General features: G+C 45.0%; 1 protein-coding gene across 2 annotated transcripts in view; it reads left to right on the top strand.

Annotated features, from left to right (window-relative positions):
• tmem63a (transmembrane protein 63A) overlaps window positions 1-25000 on the top strand; it is a 120652-nt gene that overhangs the window by 50534 nt on the left and 45118 nt on the right. For both annotated transcript variants that reach the window (XM_079530626.1, XM_079530625.1), the window contains exons 11-16: window positions 5016-5142; window positions 7876-8009; window positions 9489-9650; window positions 14708-14861; window positions 18806-18912; window positions 22229-22315. In XM_079530626.1, the coding sequence (XP_079386752.1) occupies window positions 5016-5142; window positions 7876-8009; window positions 9489-9650; window positions 14708-14861; window positions 18806-18912; window positions 22229-22315 (771 nt within the window). The remainder of the gene's footprint in view (window positions 1-5015; window positions 5143-7875; window positions 8010-9488; window positions 9651-14707; window positions 14862-18805; window positions 18913-22228; window positions 22316-25000) is intronic.

Genomic DNA, 25000 nt, shown 5'->3' with positions numbered 1-25000 from the left:
AAAATTAAACACAACAAAAGAGAACTTAAAAAAAACCTTACAAAATTACGTAATTTATTCTAATTGTTGTTTTTGCAATTTACGAGCTGCATTCGCTTCCCGCGTCCGCGCGTCTTACTTGTAATATGACATATTGTTGATAATAATTTTGATGATGTGATTGAGACCCCAGGAAGAGTAGCTGCTGTGATGCACAGTAACTTACTTCATTACTGTATTGTTTATTTGGACAGGAAAATGCATATTAATGGACGTAGATCATGGGGGCAGGCAGACTTTCCAACGTTGAAGCTCTGGGTCCTAGTGGTAGGAGGAGGGACTACAGGCGGACCCGTGGATTCATGACCGGGAAACCCCGTGCAGCTGGGCTTTAACGTTGAGCGCTCGGTTGCCCTACGTCACTCAGGACCTCAAAGTTGAGGTCCTGGGAGGGACTTCCGGCAGTCTTCCGGGTGCTTCAAAACGCCACTGAGCAACTTCCACTGACATGAATAGCTGGGGGGGCGGAGCTTCGCGCCAGTTCAGTCTCTATTATATATATACTCTATGACGTAGATACATAGATATAGTAGCACAGTTGCTAATTTTCATCCGCAGTCCTCACAAAGAAACACACAACGGAAAACAGACAAACAGTGGAATACATTTACATAACATTACATAGGGAACACAGACAGGGGAAAACAGACAGGCAAACAGTGGAATACATTTACATAACATTACATAGGGAACACAGACAGGGGAAAACAGACAGGCAAACAGTGGAATACATTTACATAACATTACATAGGGAACACAGACAGGGGAAAACAGACAGGCAAACAGTGGAATACATTTACATAACATTACATAGGGAACACAGACAGGGGAAAACAGACAGGCAAACAGTGGAATACATTTACATAACATTACATAGGGAACACAGACAGGGGAAAACAGACAGGCAAACAGTGGAATACATTTACATAACATTACATAGGGAACACAGACAGGGGAAAACAGACAGGCAAACAGTGGAATACATTTACATAACATTACATAGGGAACACAGACAGGGGAAAACAGACAGGCAAACAGTGGAATACATTTACATAACATTACATAGGGAACACAGACAGGGGAAAACAGACAGGCAAACAGTGGAATACATTTACATAACATTACATAGGGAACACAGACAGGGGAAAACAGACAGGCAAACAGTGGAATACATTTACATAACATTACATAGGGAACACAGACAGGGGAAAACAGACAGGCAAACAGTGGAATACATTTACATAACATTACATAGGGAACACAGACAGAGGAAAACAGACAGGCAAACAGTGGAATACATTTACATAACATTACATAGGGAACACAGACAGGGGAAAACAGACAGGCAAACAGTGGAATACATTTACATAACATTACATAGGGAACACAGACAGGGGAAAACAGACAGGCAAACAGTGGAATACATTTACATAACATTACATAGGGAACACAGACAGGGGAAAACAGACAGGCAAACAGTGGAATACATTTACATAACATTACATAGGGAACACAGACAGGGGGAAACAGACAGGCAAACAGTGGAATACATTTACATAACATTACATAGGGAACACAGACAGGGGAAAACAGACAGGCAAACAGTGGAATACATTTACATAACATTACATAGGGAACACAGACAGGGGAAAACAGACAGGCAAACAGTGGAATACATTTACATAACATTACATAGGGAACACAGACAGGGGAAAACAGACAGGCAAACAGTGGAATACATTTACATAACATTACATAGGGAACACAGACAGGGGAAAACAGACAGGCAAACAGTGGAATACATTTACATAACATTACATAGGGAACACAGACAGGGGAAAACAGACAGGCAAACAGTGGAATACATTTACATAACATTACATAGGGAACACAGACAGGGGAAAACAGACAGGCAAACAGTGGAATACATTTACATAACATTACATAGGGAACACAGACAGGGGAAAACAGACAGGCAAACAGTGGAATACATTTACATAACATTACATAGGGAACACAGACAGGGGAAAACAGACAGGCAAACAGTGGAATACATTTACATAACATTACATAGGGAACACAGACAGGGGAAAACAGACAGGCAAACAGTGGAATACATTTACATAACATTACATAGGGAACACAGACAGGGGAAAACAGACAGGCAAACAGTGGAATACATTTACATAACATTACATAGGGAACACAGACAGGGGAAAACAGACAGGCAAACAGTGGAATACATTTACATAACATTACATAGGGAACACAGACAGGGGAAAACAGACAGGCAAACAGTGGAATACATTTACATAACATTACATAGGGAACACAGACAGGGGAAAACAGACAGGCAAACAGTGGAATACATTTACATAACATTACATAGGGAACACAGACAGGGGAAAACAGACAGGCAAACAGTGGAATACATTTACATAACATTACATAGGGAACACAGACAGGGGAAAACAGACAGGCAAACAGTGGAATACATTTACATAACATTACATAGGGAACACAGACAGGGGAAAACAGACAGGCAAACAGTGGAATACATTTACATAACATTACATAGGGAACACAGACAGGGGAAAACAGACAGGCAAACAGTGGAATACATTTACATAACATTACATAGGGAACACAGACAGGGGAAAACAGACAGGCAAACAGTGGAATACATTTACATAACATTACATAGGGAACACAGACAGGGGAAAACAGACAGGCAAACAGTGGAATACATTTACATAACATTACATAGGGAACACAGACAGGGGAAAACAGACAGGCAAACAGTGGAATACATTTACATAACATTACATAGGGAACACAGACAGGGGAAAACAGACAGGCAAACAGTGGAATACATTTACATACCATTACATAGGGAACACAGACAGGGGAAAACAGACAGGCAAACAGTGGAATACATTTACATAACATTACATAGGGAACACAGACAGGGGAAAACAGACAGGCAAACAGTGGAATACATTTACATAACATTACATAGGGAACACAGACAGGGGAAAACAGACAGGCAAACAGTGGAATACATTTACATAACATTACATAGGGAACACAGACAGGGGAAAACAGACAGGCAAACAGTGGAATACATTTACATAACATTACATAGGGAACACAGACAGGGGAAAACAGACAGGCAAACAGTGGAATACATTTACATAACATTACATAGGGAACACAGACAGGGGAAAACAGACAGGCAAACAGTGGAATACATTTACATAACATTACATAGGGAACACAGACAGGGGAAAACAGACAGGCAAACAGTGGAATACATTTACATAACATTACATAGGGAACACAGACAGGGGAAAACAGACAGGCAAACAGTGGAATACATTTACATAACATTACATAGGGAACACAGACAGGGGAAAACAGACAGGCAAACAGTGGAATACATTTACATAACATTACATAGGGAACACAGACAGGGGAAAACAGACAGGCAAACAGTGGAATACATTTACATAACATTACATAGGGAACACAGACAGGGGAAAACAGACAGGCAAACAGTGGAATACATTTACATAACATTACATAGGGAACACAGACAGGGGAAAACAGACAGGCAAACAGTGGAATACATTTACATAACATTACATAGGGAACACAGACAGGGGAAAACAGACAGGCAAACAGTGGAATACATTTACATAACATTACATAGGGAACACAGACAGGGGAAAACAGACAGGCAAACAGTGGAATACATTTACATAACATTACATAGGGAACACAGACAGGGGAAAACAGACAGGCAAACAGTGGAATACATTTACATAACATTACATAGGGAACACAGACAGGGGAAAACAGACAGGCAAACAGTGGAATACATTTACATAACATTACATAGGGAACACAGACAGGGGAAAACAGACAGGCAAACAGTGGAATACATTTACATAACATTACATAGGGAACACAGACAGGGGAAAACAGACAGGCAAACAGTGGAATACATTTACATAACATTACATAGGGAACACAGACAGGGGAAAACAGACAGGCAAACAGTGGAATACATTTACATAACATTACATAGGGAACACAGCATAACAAAAGAAATACACCTAAAATAATCATAAATGGTTGCAGCTTTGGTTTAGTAAGCTAATGGGGATCTAATAAATAAATCAAAATCAATTTAATTCCATTTATTAAAAATAATCGTCTATTTCCAGTATTTTTGCACAGCACTGTTGTACGACTAAGTATACAATCAGGCTTTAGATTATGATACAACATTATATATATTAGAATGTATCGCCTTGATAAAAAAAACGCTTCTCAATTAATAATTTAACCCATTTTGGGCGGGAACCCCTTTTGGTGTTTTAAGCATTCTGCCTAAAACATTTTAGGTATTGAAAAATAGCAGATCTACAAGCTCATAGCACGGCACCGAGTGCCGCGATACGAGCTTGTAGATCTGCTATTTTTGAAAAATCGTGAAAATGTGACGTAAATCTTTGAATGTATATTCTTTCAGAGCGAACATTTAAAAAAAATGTAAGTGTGATGCTTAATTGGGTCGTCCACTCACAGTTAACAGTCTTTGTATTGAGTTTGTGCTTGAAATGTACTGTAATTCTGCAAACTGTTAAATATTTCAATCAATCAATCAATCAAACTCATATCTTTACGTCTGAGGGGTCCCTGGAACAACATATTTTCAGATGGGGGTCGGCGCAAAATACATATCATTCTATGGGTTCTTGACATGAAATTGTTTGAGAACCACTGACATAGAAACATAGGTTTTTCAGAAATGATTCAGTCATGATTTAGAAGACATTTTGTAAAATCTGGTCTCAGGTCAAAATGGGTTAATCAAAAACGATTATCGATGGAATAGAAGATAGATAAGCGATAGTTGCAGCCCTGCCTTGTGGTGGTGATATTCGTGCCGTTCCTTTCCCCGTCCGCAGGACGCGAGCGAGGAAGAACCTGCGCTACTACGAGCGCGTGCTGGAGAGGACGGGGACTCGCGAGATGTTCGACCCCCGTTTGTTTGGACACCTGTGTTGTTGTAACTCCAGCGGAAACAGCCAGCAGGTGAGATGTTGGTTTGTTTGTGTGGTCACCTGTGTTGTTGTAACACCTCCGGACACAGTGTCTGGAGGTGACATGTTTGTGTGGTCACCTGTGTTGTTGTAACACCTCCGGACACAGTGTCTGGAGGTGACATGTTTGTTTGGTCACCTGTGTTGTTGTAACACCTCCGGACACCGTGTCTGGAGGTGACATGTTTGTTTGGTCACCTGTGTTGTTGTAACACCTCCGGACATCGTGTCTGGAGGTGACATGTTTGTGTGGTCACCTGTGTTGTTGTAACACCTCCGGACACAGTGTCTGGAGGTGACATGTTTGTGTGGTCACCTGTGTTGTTGTAACACCTCCGGACACCGTGTCTGGAGGTGACATGTTTGTGTGGTCACCTGTGTTGTTGTAACACCTCCGGACACAGTGTCTGGAGGTGACATGTTTGTGTGGTCACCTGTGTTGTTGTAACACCTCCGGACACCGTGGCTGCGTTCAAATTGCTAGGGTTGTTCCCTACTCCCTACTCCCCATACGGGGACCCAGACTCAGCTAGGGTTGTTCCCTACTCCCTACTCCCCATACGGGGACCCAGACTCAGCTAGGGTTGTTCCCTACTCCCTACTCCCCATACGGGGACCCAGACTCAGCTAGGGTTGTTCCCTACTCCCTACTCCCCATACGGGGACCCAGACTCAGCTAGGGTTGTTCCCTACTCCCTACTCCCCATACGGGGACCCAGACTCAGCTAGGGTTGTTCCCTACTCCCTACTCCCCATACGGGGACCCAGACTCAGCTAGGGTTGTTCCCTACTCCCTACTCCCCATACGGGGACCCAGACTCAGCTAGGGTTGTTCCCTACTCCCTACTCCCCATACGGGGACCCAGACTCAGCTAGGGTTGTTCCCTACTCCCTACTCCCCATACGGGGACCCAGACTCAGCTAGGGTTGTTCCCTACTCCCTACTCCCCATACGGGGACCCAGACTCAGCTAGGGTTGTTCCCTACTCCCTACTCCCCATACGGGGACCCAGACTCAGTGGACTCTAATAGTGATGAATCCATAGGGTTGTTCCCTACTCCCTACTCCCCATACGGGGACCCAGACTCAGTGGACTCAAATAGTGATTAATTCGGACAATACTCCCTGTATGGGGAGCACCGACTCCGACGTCAATATCGGTAGAGGGCGCTATAGGTCCGTGGGTTCATGTACTTTTTATTTGCATTGTAATCCCCATAGGGTTTTTTCAGATCGCCTCATAAAGAACTGTATGAAAAATAAACAAATCATCCCGGCCGTTTCACTCATTTGGATATGAATAATCAACTGACTACAAGAAACCAGTCAAAACGCTGCTGCTGAATTTTCGCTAGGAACAGACTGTATCAAATTAGTGACTGCAGGCTGTCACCTCCCTGCAAGGACAGTTTGTTAAATTATTTTTAAATTCATGGATGAATAAAGAAAAAATAGGTTAATGAAAATATGTTTGCAGCAGGCATTTAGGCCTATATGTCTATGATAAAAAGGTTATTATCAATAAATTAATATTATATCCATTATCCAGCAATATGAAAACAGTGCACCACCTTCAAATATCAGCAGCATGATTATGCCGTACCCGGGTACGGCAAAAATAGCCGATCTATAAGCAACGCGACGTCCGTGTTCTGAGCTTGTAGATCGGGTACTTTTGGTAAATAATTACCAAAAGTAGCCGATCTACAAGCTCTGCTCACAATACGGACGTTAACAGAAACAGCAGTCCAATAAATTACTGCCTACATAATGAAGTTTTAATGTATTTATCGCAATTCAATGAAATAATGTTAGATAACATATATTTTTTAATGGCAGGAATTAATTAATATTAATAAAACATATGTTCGGAGACAAAATATATATTGGACTTTAGCACATAGCTTTACAACCTCACCAACCTTAATCCAAAAACTATTAAAATATATTCTACAGCAAGCAACTGATTCCTCTCCTAACGTCATGCGCTGGGCCTGGGTTATACAATGAATCAATTAGTAATACTATTGCAAATTAATTGTTTTATTATAAATAAAATAAAACAATTGCAAATAAATGCACAGATCATTTGTCTCGAGATCTGTAGCTTCGAGATCCGCCAGGGAAGAAAAGAGAGGGGAAACGAAAGTTTAAAAAGTACATTTGTGTTGATTTCTTTCGCTGGTTCAACTTCTGCCTCTTCTGAGTTGGAGCGCAATGAGCGCATGCATGCAGAAGCAGCGCACGTGCGCGCAAACGCGTGCATGTGCGCTCAAGAGCGAGCTTGCGCAATGCATTATGGGACAGATTTGCTTCGCTGTGTTTTTGTAGTGACCATCGGATGGTCCCTACAATTCCCGGTGCATTGTGGGATACTTCAGTCCACTACATTAGGGTGCAAAAATGCTCACTACATATTCGGACACTATAACAAAATGGCGGAACCCCAAAGTAGTGCACTATATGGGGCATAGAGAATGAATTCGAACGCAGCCCGTGTCTGGAGGTGACATGTTTGTGTGGTCACCTGTGTGGTTGTAACACCTCCGGACACCGTGTCTGGAGGTGACATGTTTGTGTGGTCACCTGTGTTGTTGTAACACCTCCGGACACAGTGTCTGGAGGTGACATGTTTGTGTGTGTGTAGGTTGATGCCATAGACTACTACAGTAATCTGTGTGTGTGTGTGTGTGTGTGTGTGTGCGTGTGTGCGTGTGTGTGCAGGTGGATGCCATAGACTACTACAGTAATCAGGAGAATCGACTCATCGAGGAGGTGAGCAGGCAGAAGGAACTGGTGCCGCAGCGCCCCCTAGGGATGGCCTTTGTCACACTGCATTCTGAGGCCATGGCCACCTTGTGAGTTCTGCTTTTGTTTCTGTGTGTGTCTGTGTGTGTGCGCGTGTGTGTGCACGCGCGTGTGATGAAAACTGAGACAAATCTCGGATACTTTGACCATAACATTGAACTTCTGTCAATAAGCAAATTATATTTTTTTAACGGTCCATTCAGTGATACTGAAAATAAATGATGGTAGAGGTGGAAGAGGTTCATCATGTTCTAGGTGATTGAATCAGCTCTTGATAGAAGTATTAAAGACCTAGTGAAATGAAAAATATGTTTTTCACGAGGGAGGGCGAGCTCCAGAAGTGGGCTTTGGGGAGGGAGGGCGAGGGAGGGGGGAGGCGAGGGAGGGCGAGGGAGGCGAGGGAGGGCGAGGGAGGGCGAGCTCCAGAAGTGGTCTTTGGAGCCACTCTACACAAAGTGGTATATACCACTTTGAAAGCGGCAACATATTACCCTAGTCTTTATGTTGGGGGCGGCGGTGGCTCAGGGGTAGAGTGACCACTAGGGGGCGGCGGTGGCTCAGGGGTAGAGTGACCGCATGGGAACCGCAAGGTTCCCGGTTCGATCCCTGTGGGCTCCCCCAGAGTTAGTGTCCAAGTGTCCTTGAGCAAGACACTGAACCCCTAATTGCTCCTGATGTGCTGGTTGGTGCCTTGCATGGTTTCCGCCGCCATCGGTGTGTGATTGTGTGTGTGAATGGGTGAATGTAATGCACATTCTCTGTAAAGCGCCTTGGATAAAGGCGCTATATAAATGCACCATTTTCCATGTTCACAACGATTCGTGAACTTGGCCGGAACCACATAAACCCTATTATACTTGATCGGGGTCTGTACTCGACTCCCTCATGTCTTTTCCCTGTTCACACCACAATCTGTTCGCCTAAAATTGGCCAATCTGTCGAAGCTTACAACACATCGCAACGTGACGTGTTGTGAGCTTGTAGATCGACAATTCTCGCCGAAGGTTCGCCTGTTATGACATGACCAGAATATGGACGCTGGGGTTCATTTGGTTAACCCATTTTGGGCGGGAACTCTTTTTGGTGTTAGCATTATGTTATGCTTTAGCTATTGAAAAATAGCAGATCTACAAGCTCATAGACGAGCTTGTTGATCTGCTAAAATGAAAAAACGACTGACATAGAAACATAGCTTTTTCAGAAAACTGTCAGGGTGTAGAAGACATTTTTAGAATCTGATTTCAGGTCAAAATGGGTCGTTTGGTTAACCCATTTTGGGCGGGAACCCCCTTTGGTGTTAGCATTATGTTATGCTTTAGCTATTGAAAAACAGCAGATCTACAAGCTCATAGCGCGCCACCGAGTGGCGCGCTATGAGCTTGTAGGTCTGCTATTTTTGAAAAATCGAAGAACGACTGACATAGAAACATAGCTTTTTCAGAAAACTGTCAGGATTTAGAAGACATTTTTAGAATCTGATCTCAGGTCAAAATGGGTTAAAAGGCTGAATGGTTTTTAACCCCTCGCAGCATTCTGAGAGACTTCAACGCTCTGAAGGGAGACGACGGCGCTGAGGGAGCGGCGATGCGTTGCTGCCTCCGCAGGCAGCCTCAGCCTTCCTCCAACAGCTCCGACCTGAAGGTCACCGACTGGAGAGTCAGCTACGCTCCTCACCCCAAGAACATGTTCTGGTACGTTATGCTCCTCACCCCAAGAACATGTTCTGGTACGTTATGCTGCTCCTCACCCCAAGAACATGTTCTGGTACGTTATGCTGCTCCTCACCCCAAGAACATGTTCTGGTACGTTATGCTGCTCACCCCAAGAACATGTTCTGGTACGTTATGCTGCTCCTCACCCCAAGAACATGTTCTGGTACGTTATGCTGCTCCTCACCCCAAGAACATGTTCTGGTACGTTATGCTGCTCCTCACCCCAAGAACATGTTCTGGTACGTTATGCTGCTCCTCACCCCAAGAACATGTTCTGGTACGTTATGCTCCTCACCCCAAGAACATGTTCTGGTACGTTATGCTGCTCCTCACCCCAAGAACATGTTCTGGTACGTTATGCTGCTCCTCACCCCAAGAACATGTTCTGGTACGTTATGCTGCTCCTCACCCCAAGAACATGTTCTGGTACGTTATGCTGCTCCTCACCCCAAGAACATGTTCTGGTACGTTATGCTGCTCCTCACCTCAAGAACATGTTCTGGTACGTTATGCTGCTCCTAACCCCAAGAACATGTTCTGGTACGTTATGCTCCTCACCCCAAGAACATGTTCTGGTACGTTATGCTGCTCCTCACCCCAAGAACATGTTCTGGTACGTTATGCTGCTCCTCACCCCAAGAACATGTTCTGGTACGTTATGCTGCTCCTCACCTCAAGAACATGTTCTGGTACGTTATGCTGCTCCTCACCCCAAGAACATGTTCTGGTACGTTATGCTGCTCCTCACCCCAAGAACATGTTCTGGTACGTTATGCTGCTCCTCACCCCAAGAACATGTTCTGGTACGTTATGCTCCTCACCCCAAGAACATGTTCTGGTACGTTATGCTGCTCCTCACCCCAAGAACATGTTCTGGTACGTTATGCTGCTCCTCACCCCAAGAACATGTTCTGGTACGTTATGCTCCTCACCCCAAGAACATGTTCTGGTACGTTATGCTGCTCCTAACCCCAAGAACATGTTCTGGTACGTTATGCTCCTCACCCCAAGAACATGTTCTGGTACGTTATGCTGCTCCTCACCCCAAGAACATGTTCTGGTACGTTATGCTGCTCCTAACCCCAAGAACATGTTCTGGTACGTTATGCTCCTCACCCCAAGAACATGTTCTGGTACGTTATGCTGCTCCTCACCTCAAGAACATGTTCTGGTACGTTATGCTGCTCCTCACCCCAAGAACATGTTCTGGTACGTTATGCTGCTCCTCACCCCAAGAACATGTTCTGGTACGTTATGCTGCTCCTCACCCCAAGAACATGTTCTGGTACGTTATGCTGCTCACCCCAAGAACATGTTCTGGTACGTTATGCTGCTCCTCACCCCAAGGGGGTGCATACTTAGTTTAGACTAGTCATTGGTTAGACATGGGTTAAGGTTAGGTTTAGGTGTGCTGCCCCGTGGGAGGTTAGGTTTAGGGTGAGGGTTTGAGATAGGTTGTAGTTGTAGGACCAATGACTGGTCTAACCAATGACTAGTCTAAACCAGGTAGATAGGTTGTAGTTGTAGGACTAATGACTGGTCTAACCAATGACTAGTCTAAACCAGGTAGATAGGTTGTAGTTGTAGGACTAATGACTGGTCTAACCAATGACTAGTCTAAACCAGGTAGATAGGTTGTAGTTGTAGGACTAATGACTGGTCTAACCAATGACTAGTCTAAACCAGGTAGATAGGTTGTAGTTGTAGGACTAATGACTGGTCTAACCAATGACTAGTCTAAACCAGGTAGATAGGTTGTAGTTGTAGGACTAATGACTGGTCTAACCAATGACTAGTCTAAACCAGGTACTGTCTAAACTAAGTACTGCACCCGTTCTGGTAAGTACTGCACCCCGCCTGGTAAGTACTGCACCCCGCCTGGTAAGTACTGCACCCCGCCCCACAAGAACATGTTCTGGTAAGTACTGCACCCCGCCTGGTAAGTACTGCACCCCGCCTGGTAAGTACTGCACCCCGCCCCACAAGAACATGTTCTGGTAAGTACTGCACCCCGCCCCACAAGAACATGTTCTGGTAAGTACTGCACCCCGCCCCACAAGAACATGTTCTGGTAAGTACTGCACCCCGCCCCACAAGAACATGTTCTGGTAAGTACTGCACCCCGCCCCACAAGAACATGTTCTGGTAAGTACTGCACCCCGCCCCACAAGAACATGTTCTGGTAAGTACTGCACCCCGCCCCACAAGAACATGTTCTGGTAAGTACTGCACCCCGCCCCACAAGAACATGTTCTGGTAAGTACTGCACCCCGCCCCACAAGAACATGTTCTGGTAAGTACTGCACCCCGCCCCACAAGAACATGTTCTGGTAAGTACTGCACCCCGCCCCACAAGAACATGTTCTGGTAAGTACTGCACCCCGCCCCACAAGAACATGTTCTGGTAAGTACTGCACCCCGCCCCACAAGAACATGTTCTGGTAAGTACTGCACCCCGCCCCACAAGAACATGTTCTGGTAAGTACTGCACCCCGCCCCACAAGAACATGTTCTGGTAAGTACTGCACCCCGCCCCACAAGAACATGTTCTGGTAAGTACTGCACCCCGCCCCACAAGAACATGTTCTGGTAAGTACTGCACCCCGCCCCACAAGAACATGTTCTGGTAAGTACTGCACCCCGCCCCACAAGAACAGATTCACTATTATATGTTCTGAGTTCTGCACCCTCTTCTCCCACTGCCACAAGCCATTGTTCTGGTAAGCGTTCTGCCTAACACCAGGGCTCCACCGGGCGCGTCAGCGTTCTGCCTAACACCAGGGCTCCACCGGGCACGTCAGAGTTCTGCCTAACACCAGGGCTCCACCGGGCACGTCAGAGTTCTGCCTAACACCAGGGCTCCACCGGGCGCGTCAGCGTTCTGCCTAACACCAGGGCTCCACCGGGCACGTCAGCGTTCTGCCTAACACCAGGGCTCCACCGGGCACGTCAGCGTTCTGCCTAACACCAGGGCTCCACCGGGCGCGTCAGCGTCGCGCCAGCGTCGCGTCTCCGTCACCGTCAGGGAATGTTCCCTTTTTAATCACTCCGCGGGCTCCACTGCCCGCGTTGCGTTGCGTTGACGGAGACGCGATGCGTGCATTAAAATTTAACCGGTGCGTTTTTTGGCGCACGCGACGGAGACGCAACGCGTCCGGTGGAGCCCTGGCGTAAGTGCTGATATGCCATAAAAAAAGAAAGCAACCCAGTTTTTTTTTCATCCCAAAACTGTACTTATGTGTGTTGTTAAAAAGCTTTATTTATGCTGATCCACAGCACAGGCTCTTTTTAGCATTTCCCGAAACGTTGTTTTTTTTCCTTTTTTTTTTTTTGCCGTGGGATACAAGGTTTCCACCCGACGTGACAATATCTAAGAGTGGACGTCATCAGTGCAGTACCTTTCAACACCTCTAGTCCAGTATTAGTATCTAAGTAATGTAATCTATGTATCTATGCCTACGATCCCTCTGCTCACATACTGTACGTAGATCATATAACACACTCTGGGCTCCCTAACCAACTCTCCGTTGCATTCAGAGATCTGCAGAGTGCAGACTCTGCCGTAGTCTGAATCCTCTGACTCACCTCTTAATAAACTCTCTGTTGCATTCAGAGATCTGCAGACTCTGCCCATGTTCTGCTGCTGTAGCCTGGCTAATAAGCCAGACTCGAATCACACTGTCGTGTAGCCTGGCTAATAAGCCAGACTCAAATCACACTGTCGTGTAGCCTGGCTAATAAGCCAGACTCAAATCACACTGTCGTGTAGCCTGGCTAATAAGCCAGACTCGAATCACACTGTCGTGTAGCCTGGCTAATAAGCCAGACTCAAATCACACTGTCGTGTAGCCTGGCTAATAAGCCAGACTCAAATCACACTGTCGTGTAGCCTGGCTAATAAGCCAGACTCAAATCACACTGTCGTGTAGCCTGGCTAATAAGCCAGACTCAAATCACACTGTCGTGTAGCCTGGCTAATAAGCCAGACTCAAATCACACTGTCGTGTAGCCTGGCTAATAAGCCAGACTCAAATCACACTGTCGTGTAGCCTGGCTAATAAGCCAGACTCAAATCACACTGTCGTGTAGCCTGGCTAATAAGCCAGACTCAAATCACACTGTCGTGTAGCCTGGCTAATAAGCCAGACTCAAATCACACTGTCGTGTAGCCTGGCTAACATCAGTCACTTTTCCATTCACTGTAGTAGAAGAGGTTGCCTCTACTGTTGGAGCAGCCATAAACTACACAGGTTCATCTCCACTACTGTTGGAGCAGCCATAAACTACACAGGTTCATCTCCACTACTGTTGGAGCAGCCATAAACTACACAGGTTCATCTCCACTACTGTTGGAGCAGCCATAAACTACACAGGTTCATCCTGATGTTCTGGGCATCTTTGTAATGTTAGTGTTAGTAAAAAGCAGGTAAAAGAGTAACGTTTGAGGCAGACTAACATCAGTCACTTTTCCATTCACTGTAGTAGAAGGAGGTGCGGGGAAACCGCAGATATGTCGTCTCTGCCTACAGGAAATACGTTGCCTGCGACCATGAGACCCGTTTCTGAATCGGTCTATAGCCCATAGGCACCCGCTTTGCGGCGAGATCAAAGCGTGTCGCTACTTTACACTCTGAACCTGTCGCTCCAGGGTGTTACAGTACAACTCTTCCCCCCCTCAGGGACAACCTGTCGGTCCAGGGTGTTACAGTATAACTCTTCCCCCCCTCAGGGACAACCTGTCGGTCCAGGGTGTTACACTTTAACTCTTCCCCTCAGGGATAGCCTGTCAGTCCAGGGTGTTACAGTATAACTCTTCCCCCCTCCTCAGGGATAGCCTGTCAGTCCAGGGTGTTACAGTATAACTCTTCCCCCCTCCTCAGGGACAACCTCTCGGTCCAGGGTGTTACAGTATAACTCTTCCCCCCTCCTCAGGGATAGCCTGTCAGTCCAGGGTGTTACAGTATAACTCTTCCCCCCTCCTCAGGGACAACCTCTCGGTCCAGGGTGTTACAGTATAACTCTTTCCCCCTCCTCAGGGACAACCTCTCGGTCCAGGGTGCTCGCTGGTGGGTGCGTTGCCTCCTGCTCAACTTCTGCCTGTTCTTCCTGCTCACCTTCCTCACCACGCCCTCCATCATCATCAGCACCATGGACAAGTTCAACGTCACCAAGCCTATCTATTACCTCAATGTGAGTGAGACCACCTCTATCACCTAGTCCATCTATTACCTCACTGTGAGTGAGACCACCTCTGTCACCTAGTCCATCTATTACCTCAATGTGAGTGAGACCACCTCTGTCACCTAGTCCATCTATTACCTCAATGTGAGTGAGACCACCTCTATCACCTAGTCCATCTATTACCTCAATGTGAGTGAGACCACCTCTATCACCTAGTCCATCTATTACCTCAATGTGAGTGAGACCACCTCTATCACCTAGTCCATCTATTACCTCAATGTGAGTGAGACCACCTCTATCACCTAGTCCATCTATTACCTCAATGTGAGTGAGACCACCTCTGTCACCTAGTCCATCTATTACCTCAATGTGAGTGAGACCACCTCTGTCACCTAGTCCATCTATTACCTCAATGTGAGTGAGACCACCTCTGTCACCTAGTCCATCTATTACCTCAATGTGAGTGAGACCACCTCTATCACCTAGTCCATCTATTACCTCAATGTGAGTGAGACCACCTCTGTCACCTAGTCCATATATTACCTCAATGTGAGTGAGACCACCTCTGTCACCTAGTCCATCTATTACCTCAATGTGAGTGAGACCACCTCTATCACCTAGTCCATCTATTACCTCAATGTGAGTGAGACCACCTCTGTCACCTAGTCCATCTATTACCTCAATGTGAGTGAGACCACCTCTGTCACCTAGTCCATCTATTACCTCAATGTGAGTGAGACCACCTCTGTCACCTAGTCCATCTATTACCTCAATGTGAGTGAGACCACCTCTGTCACCTAGTCCATCTATTACCTCAATGTGAGTGAGACCACCTCTGTCACCTAGTCCATCTATTACCTCAATGTGAGTGAGACCACCTCTATCACCTAGTCCATCTATTACCTCAATGTGAGTGAGACCACCTCTGTCACCTAGTCCATCTATTACCTCAATGTGAGTGAGACCACCTCTGTCACCTAGTCCATCTATTACCTCAATGTGAGTGAGACCACCTCTGTCACCTAGTCCCATCTATTACCTCAATGTGAGTGAGACCACCTCTGTCACCTAGTCCCATCTATTACCTCAATGTGAGTGAGACCACCTCTGTCACCTAGTCCATCTATTACCTCAATGTGAGTGAGACCACCTCTGTCACCTAGTCCATCTATTACCTCAATGTGAGTGAGACCACCTCTGTCACCTAGTCCATCTATTACCTCAATGTGAGTGAGACCACCTCTGTCACCTAGTCCCATCTATTACCTCAATGTGAGTGAGACCACCTCTGTCACCTAGTCCCATCTATTTCCTCAATGTGAGTGAGACCACCTCTGTCACCTAGTCCATCTATTACCTCAATGTGAGTGAGACCACCTCTGTCACCTAGTCCCATCTATTTCCTCAATGTGAGTGAGACCACCTCTGTCACCTAGTCCATCTATTACCTCAATGTGAGTGAGACCACCTCTATCACCTAGTCCATCTATTACCTCAATGTGAGTGAGACCACCTCTGTCACCTAGTCCATCTATTACCTCAATGTGAGTGAGACCACCTCTATCACCTAGTCCATCTATTACCTCAATGTGAGTGAGACCACCTCTATCACCTAGTCCATCTATTACCTCAATGTGAGTGAGACCACCTCTATCACCTAGTCCATCTATTACCTCAATGTGAGTGAGACCACCTCTATCACCTAGTCCATCTATTACCTCAATGTGAGTGAGACCACCTCTATCACCTAGTCCATCTATTACCTCAATGTGAGTGAGACCACCTCTATCACCTAGTCCATCTATTACCTCAATGTGAGTGAGACCACCTCTATCACCTAGTCCATCTATTACCTCAATGTGAGTGAGACCACCTCTATCACCTAGTCCATCTATTACCTCAATGTGAGTGAGACCACCTCTATCACCTAGTCCATCTATTACCTCAATGTGAGTGAGACCACCTCTATCACCTAGTCCATCTATTACCTCAATGTGAGTGAGACCACCTCTATCACCTAGTCCATCTATTACCTCAATGTGAGTGAGACCACCTCTATCACCTAGTCCATCTATTACCTCAATGTGAGTGAGACCACCTCTATCACCTAGTCCATATATTACCTCAATGTGAGTGAGACCACCTCTATCACCTAGTCCATCTATTACCTCAATGTGAGTGAGACCACCTCTGTCACCTAGTCCATCTATTACCTCAATGTGAGTGAGACCACCTCTATCACCTAGTCCATCTATTACCTCAATGTGAGTGAGACCACCTCTATCACCTAGTCCATCTATTACCTCAATGTGAGTGAAAAGTCTCTCCTCTCTTGAAAGTAGCTGATCTGCAAGCTCACAGTGCGTCGTAGGTGATGGAAATAAAACTCTGACACACAAACAGTTAATGAAGCTTATGGCGCATTATAATATATATCCCATGCCTACAGTTAGTTAGTTATATTTATTTGGGCGGGATAACTTTTGCAAGATCATTCTTCAGTCTAAAGAATGCAAGGTATAGAGTATAGACCATAAAACGAATTACTAACAACTGCTGGATCATGGAACGTGGCTTTTTGTTCCCGGTTGCACGTTATGTGTATCAAACTACAACATGACACGTAGAGAGACTGTGCATGTCAGAGTAGTTTCGTTAATTTGGTGTCTGACTCAGGATTATGGTTAATTGCAGACCCATGTCAGGCTTTAGCAGGGCCAGGCTGGACATTGTCATAAATGTGACTCTTTTTGATACAGAGATAGTCCTGAAGGCAAGACTAACTGTTCAGGAGAGGAGAAAACAAGACTTAACTGTTCAGGAGAGGAGAAAAACTGTTTTTTTTCCTTTTTTTATCCAAAACGAGTTAATATCACAGGCAGACTCTTCACATACTAGAGCATGTCTGAAATAAGTGTCAGAGCTGAAATCGACATGTAAATATGAAATAAATGCTTAAACATGTAGCTAGGTGTAATGTTAGAGTCCACAGAAGACATGTAAATATGAAATAAATGCTTAAACATGTAGCTAGGTGTAATGTTAGAGACCACAGAAGTGAACCTTTCAAGCCTGTTTTCTCAACTCGCTGTTTCTCTGCCAGACATTACTCTATAAGCCATATCTCCAAAACTGGTGGGTCAAACTGAACAACCAATATGTCCATTTGAGGCTATGATTCCCTGCTTTCCCATGACATGAAAAAACAAAAATTAAAACAAATTCAATGACTTAGCCTCGGTCAAAAGCGGTCACATATAATGGTTCGAGCCCATTCATTGAGGTTCGAGTGCCAACGTAACGAGCGATTATCCGAAACCTTCGGGGACAGCCTTCCCAGACTCTATATAGCATTCAGGAGATTGAGGAACAGTTGTCTGGCTACGCGAGACTACTAATGCTCTGATGTCACTTGGTTTCAGAGTGCTGTGGTCAGTCAGTTCTTCTAGACTACTAATGCTCTGATGTCACTTGGTTTCAGAGTGCTGTGGTCAGTCAGTTCTTCTAGACTACTAATGCTCTGATGTCACTTGGTTTCAGAGTGCTGTGGTCAGTCGGTTCTTCTAGACCACTAATGCTCTGATGTCACTTGGTTTCAGAGTGCTGTGGTCAGTCAGTTCTTCTAGACTACTAATGCTCTGATGTCACTTGGTTTCAGAGTGCTGTGGTCAGTCGGTTCTTCTAGACCACTAATGCTCTGATGTCACTTGGTTTCAGAGTGCTGTGGTCAGTCAGTTCTTCTAGACTACTAATGCTCTGATGTCACTTGGTTTCAGAGTGCTGTGGTCAGTCAGTTCTTCTAGACTACTAATGCTCTGATGTCACTTGGTTTCAGAGTGCTGTGGTCAGTCAGTTCTTCTAGACTACTAATGCTCTGATGTCACTTGGTTTCAGAGTGCTGTGGTCAGTCAGTTCTTCTAGACTACTAATGCTCTGATGTCACTTGGTTTCAGAGTGCTGTGGTCAGTCAGTTCTTCCCCACTCTGCTCCTGTGGTCCTTCTCTGCCCTGCTGCCTACCGTTGTCTACTATTCTACCCTGGGAGAGGCTCACTGGAGCAGGTAGCATGCACGCACACACACACACACACGTTCTAATCTTTGTTCTTACAAACGTTGCACACGGTCATATTGACCCTGTAATTCCAATGATTGAAGAGTATATTGATTTAGTTCTATAGCAGGGTTCCCCAATAGGCGGCCCGCGGGCCATTTGCGGCCCGCGGAGCGCCCCCATTGTGGCCCCTGGAAGGAAAAAAAACATTTTTTTAGGGGGTCACAGATATAAATGGCATTAAATGGGGGTCAGTAGCCTATGCATGTCAAACTGGGCATCCTTTTCAAATGGGGTCTTGCCCTGAAAATGAATTTTCATTTGCCCTGAAAATGAATTTTCAGACCTCAACCTCGTGCGTGCGGACTCGGCCCCCAGCCTGGTACCCTAGTCAAAATATGGCCCTTGTGGAAAATGAATTGGGGAACCCTGTTCTATAGTGTATGTTGTTCAGTATAACAGTGTGATGTATTGTGTGTGTCTGTGTTGTGTTCAGTAGAACATAGTGATGTAGTTGTGTGTTGTGTTCAGTAGAACACAGTGATGTAGTTGTGTGGTGTGTTCAGTAGAACACAGTGATGTAGTTGTGTGTGTCTGTGTTGTGTTCAGTAGAACACAGTGATGTAGTTGTGTGTGTCTGTGTTGTGTTCAGTAGAACACAGTGATGTACTGTAGTTGTGCGTGTCTGTGTTGTGTTCAGTAGAACACAGTGATGTAGTTGTGTGTGTCTGTGTTGTGTTCAGTAGAACACAGTGATGTAGTTGTGTGTGTCTGTGTTGTGTTCAGTAGAACACAGTGATGTAGTTGTGTGTGTCTGTGGTGTGTTCAGTAGAACACAGTGATGTAGTTGTGTGTTGTGTTCAGTAGAACACAGTGATGTAGTTGTGTGTTGTGTTCAGTAGAACACAGTGATGTAGTTGTGTGTTGTGTTCAGTAGAACATAGTGATGTAGTTGTGTGTTGTGTTCAGTAGAACACAGTGATGTAGTTGTGTGTTGTGTTCAGTAGAACACAGTGATGTGGTTGTGTGTTGTGTTCAGTAGAACACAGTGATGTAGTTGTGTGTTGTGTTCAGTAGAACACAGTGATGTAGTTGTGTGTGTCTGTGTTGTGTTCAGTAGAACATAGTGATGTAGTTATGTGTTGTGTTCAGTAGAACACAGTGATGTAGTTGTGTGTGTCTGTGTTGTGTTCAGTAGAACATAGTGATGTGGTTGTGTGTTGTGTTCAGTAGAACACAGTGATGTAGTTGTGTGTTGTGTTCAGTAGAACACAGTGATGTAGTTGTGTGTGTCTGTGTTGTGTTCAGTAGAACATAGTGTTGTAGTTGTGTGTTGTGTTCAGTAGAACACAGTGATGTAGTTGTGTGTGTCTGTGTTGTGTTCAGTAGAACATAGTGATGTAGTTATGTGTTGTGTTCAGTAGAACACAGTGATGTAGTTGTGTGTGTCTGTGTTGTGTTCAGTAGAACATAGTGATGTAGTTATGTGTTGTGTTCAGTAGAACACAGTGATGTAGTTGTGTGTGTGTCTGTGTTGTGTTCAGTAGAACACAGTGATGTAGTTGTGTGTTGTGTTCAGTAGAACACAGTGATGTAGTTGTGTGTGTCTGTGTTGTGTTCAGTAGAACACAGTGATGTAGTTGTGTGTTGTGTTCAGTAGAACACAGTGATGTAGTTGTGTGTTGTGTTCAGTAGAACACAGTGATGTAGTTGTGTGTTGTGTTCAGTAGAACACAGTGATGTAGTTGTGTGTTGTGTTCAGTAGAACACAGTGATGTAGTTGTGTGTTGTGTTCAGTAGAACACAGTGATGTAGTTGTGTGTTGTGTTCAGTAGAACACAGTGATGTAGTTGTGTGGTGTGTTCAGTAGAACACAGTGATGTAGTTGTGTGTGTCTGTGTTGTGTTCAGTAGAACACAGTGATGTAGTTGTGTGTGTCTGTGTTGTGTTCAGTAGAACACAGTGATGTACTGTAGTTGTGCGTGTCTGTGTTGTGTTCAGTAGAACACAGTGATGTAGTTGTGTGTGTCTGTGTTGTGTTCAGTAGAACACAGTGATGTAGTTGTGTGTGTCTGTGTTGTGTTCAGTAGAACACAGTGATGTAGTTGTGTGTGTCTGTGGTGTGTTCAGTAGAACACAGTGATGTAGTTGTGTGTTGTGTTCAGTAGAACACAGTGATGTAGTTGTGTGTTGTGTTCAGTAGAACACAGTGATGTAGTTGTGTGTTGTGTTCAGTAGAACATAGTGATGTAGTTGTGTGTTGTGTTCAGTAGAACACAGTGATGTAGTTGTGTGTTGTGTTCAGTAGAACACAGTGATGTGGTTGTGTGTTGTGTTCAGTAGAACACAGTGATGTAGTTGTGTGTTGTGTTCAGTAGAACACAGTGATGTAGTTGTGTGTGTCTGTGTTGTGTTCAGTAGAACATAGTGATGTAGTTATGTGTTGTGTTCAGTAGAACACAGTGATGTAGTTGTGTGTGTCTGTGTTGTGTTCAGTAGAACATAGTGATGTGGTTGTGTGTTGTGTTCAGTAGAACACAGTGATGTAGTTGTGTGTTGTGTTCAGTAGAACACAGTGATGTAGTTGTGTGTGTCTGTGTTGTGTTCAGTAGAACATAGTGTTGTAGTTGTGTGTTGTGTTCAGTAGAACACAGTGATGTAGTTGTGTGTGTCTGTGTTGTGTTCAGTAGAACATAGTGATGTAGTTATGTGTTGTGTTCAGTAGAACACAGTGATGTAGTTGTGTGTGTCTGTGTTGTGTTCAGTAGAACATAGTGATGTAGTTATGTGTTGTGTTCAGTAGAACACAGTGATGTAGTTGTGTGTGTCTGTGTTGTGTTCAGTAGAACATAGTGATGTAGTTATGTGTTGTGTTCAGTAGAACACAGTGATGTAGTTGTGTGTGTGTCTGTGTTGTGTTCAGTAGAACACAGTGATGTAGTTGTGTGTTGTGTTCAGTAGAACACAGTGATGTAGTTGTGTGTGTCTGTGTTGTGTTCAGTAGAACACAGTGATGTAGTTGTGTGTTGTGTTCAGTAGAACACAGTGATGTAGTTGTGTGTTGTGTTCAGTAGAACACAGTGATGTAGTTGTGTGTTGTGTTCAGTAGAACACAGTGATGTAGTTGTGTGTTGTGTTCAGTAGAACACAGTGATGTAGTTGTGTGTTGTGTTCAGTAGAACACAGTGATGTAGTTGTGTGTTGTGTTCAGTAGAACACAGTGATGTAGTTGTGTGTTGTGTTCAGTAGAACACAGTGATGTAGTTATGTGTTGTGTTCAGTAGAACACAGTGATGTAGTTGTGTGTGTCTGTGTTGTGTTCAGGTCGACGGAGCAGTTGAGCATGATGCATAAACTCTACTTCTTCCTGTTGTTCATGGTGTTGATCCTGCCTTCACTGGGACTCACCAGGTAATCAATACAATACTTACCTTCACTGGGACTCACCAGGTAATCAATACAATACTTACCTTCACTGGGACTCACCAGGTAATCAATACAATACTTACCTTCACTGGGACTCACCAGGTAATCAATACAATACTTACCTTCACTGGGACTCACCAGGTAATCAATACAATACTTACCTTCACTGGGACTCACCAGGTAATCAATACAATACTTACCTTCACTGGGACTCACCAGGTAATCAATACAATACTTACCTTCACTGGGACTCACCAGGTAATCAATACAATACTTACCTTCACTGGGACTCACCAGGTAATCAATACAATACTTACCTTCACTGGGACTCACCAGGTAATCAATACAATACTTACCTTCACTGGGACTCACCAGGTAATCAATACAATACTTACCTTCACTGGGACTCACCAGGTAATCAATACAATACTTACCTTCACTGGGACTCACCAGGTAATCAATACTTTGAACCTCTCTTAGCGATTATTCTATCGATTCGTTGTTCGAATAATCAAGATGCATGTTTTCTTTCTTAATAATTGTATCAACGAATCAACTTTGTTAAGACCCGGTGTTTCATTTAGCAACTTATTTCAAAAAGGTTTTAGGAGGCGTTTTCAGAGCCGGCCTCAGGTCTAAATGGGGTTACGCCCTAGCTGGTTAACCTCTCTGTAGACAGTCCTCAGGTGGTTAACCTCTCTGTAGACAGTCCTCAGGTGGTTAACCTCTCTGTAGACAGTCCTCAGGTGGTTAACCTCTCTGTAGACAGTCCTCAGGTGGTTAACCTCTCTGTAGACAGTCCTCAGGTGGTTAACCTCTCTGTAGACAGTCCTCAGGTGGTTAACCTCTCTGTAGACAGTCCTCAGGTGGTTAACCTCTCTATAGACAGTCCTCAGGTGGTTAACCTCTCTGTAGACAGTCCTCAGGTGGTTAACCTCTCTGTAGACAGTCCTCAGGTGGTTAACCTCTCTGTAGACAGTCCTCAGGTGGTTAACCTCTCTGTAGACAGTCCTCAGGTGGTTAACCTCTCTATAGACAGTCCTCAGGTGGTTAACCTCTCTGTAGACAGTCCTCAGGTGGTTAACCTCTCTGTAGACAGTCCTCAGGTGGTTAACCTCTCTGTAGACAGTCCTCAGGTGGTTAACCTCTCTGTAGACAGTCCTCAGGTGGTTAACCTCTCTTTAGACAGTCCTCAGGTGGTTAACCTCTCTGTAGACAGTCCTGAGGTGGTTAACCTCTCTCTAGACAGTCCTCGGGTGGTTAACCTCTCTTTAGACAGTCCTCGGGTGGTTAACCTCTCTATAGACAGTCCTCAGGTGGTTAACCTCAATGTAGACAGTCCTCAGGTGGTTAACCTCTCTATAGACAGTCCTCAGGTGGTTAACCTCTCTGTAGACAGTCCTCAGGTGGTTAACCTCTATAGACAGTCCTCAGGTGGTTAACCTCTCTATAGACAGTCCTCAGGTGGTTAACCTCTATAGACAGTCCTCAGGTGGTTAACCTCTCTTTAGACAGTCCTCAGGTGGTTAACCTCTCTGTAGACAGTCCTCAGGTGGTTAACCTCTCTATAGACAGTCCTCAGGTGGTTAACCTCTATAGACAGTCCTCAGGTGGTTAACCTCTCTATAGACAGTCCTCAGGTGGTTAACCTCAATAGACAGTCCTCAGGTGGTTAACCTCTCTATAGACAGTCCTCAGGTGGTTAACCTCTATAGACAGTCCTCAGGTGGTTAACCTCTCTATAGACAGTCCTCAGGTGGTTAACCTCAATAGACAGTCCTCAGGTGGTTAACCTCTCTATAGACAGTCCTCAGGTGGTTAACCTCTATAGACAGTCCTCAGGTGGTTAACCTCTCTGTAGACAGTCCTCAGGTGGTTAACCTCTCTGTAGACAGTCCTCAGGTGGTTAACCTCTCTATAGACAGTCCTCAGGTGGTTAACCTCTCTGTAGACAGTCCTCAGGTGGTTAACCTCTCTGTAGACAGTCCTCAGGTGGTTAACCTCTCTATAGACAGTCCTCAGGTGGTTAACCTCTCTGTAGACAGTCCTCAGGTGGTTAACCTCTCTATAGACAGTCCTCAGGTGGTTAACCTCTCTGTAGACAGTCCTCAGGTGGTTAACCTCTCTGTAGACAGTCCTCAGGTGGTTAACCTCTCTGTAGACAGTCCTCAGGTGGTTAACCTCTCTATAGACAGTCCTCAGGTGGTTAACCTCTCTGTAGACAGTCCTCAGGTGGTTAACCTCTCTATAGACAGTCCTCAGGTGGTTAACCTCTCTGTAGACAGTCCTCAGGTGGTTAACCTCTCTGTAGACAGTCCTCAGGTGGTTAACCTCTATAGACAGTCCTCAGGTGGTTAACCTCTCTGTAGACAGTCCTCAGGTGGTTAACCTCTCTGTAGACAGTCCTCAGGTGGTTAACCTCTCTATAGACAGTCCTCAGGTGGTTAACCTCTCTGTAGACAGTCCTCAGGTGGTTAACCTCTCTGTAGACAGTCCTCAGGTGGTTAACCTCTCTATAGACAGTCCTCAGGTGGTTAACCTCTCTGTAGACAGTCCTCAGGTGGTTAACCTCTCTATAGACAGTCCTCAGGTGGTTAACCTCTCTGTAGACAGTCCTCAGGTGGTTAACCTCTCTGTAGACAGTCCTCAGGTGGTTAACCTCTCTGTAGA

The sequence above is a fragment of the Electrona antarctica genome (assembly GCF_951216825.1).
Source record: "Electrona antarctica genome assembly, contig: scaffold_191, whole genome shotgun sequence".
In the NCBI taxonomy this organism is placed as follows: domain Eukaryota; kingdom Metazoa; phylum Chordata; class Actinopteri; order Myctophiformes; family Myctophidae; genus Electrona; species Electrona antarctica.
This window is presented reverse-complemented; position numbering and strand designations above follow the sequence as displayed.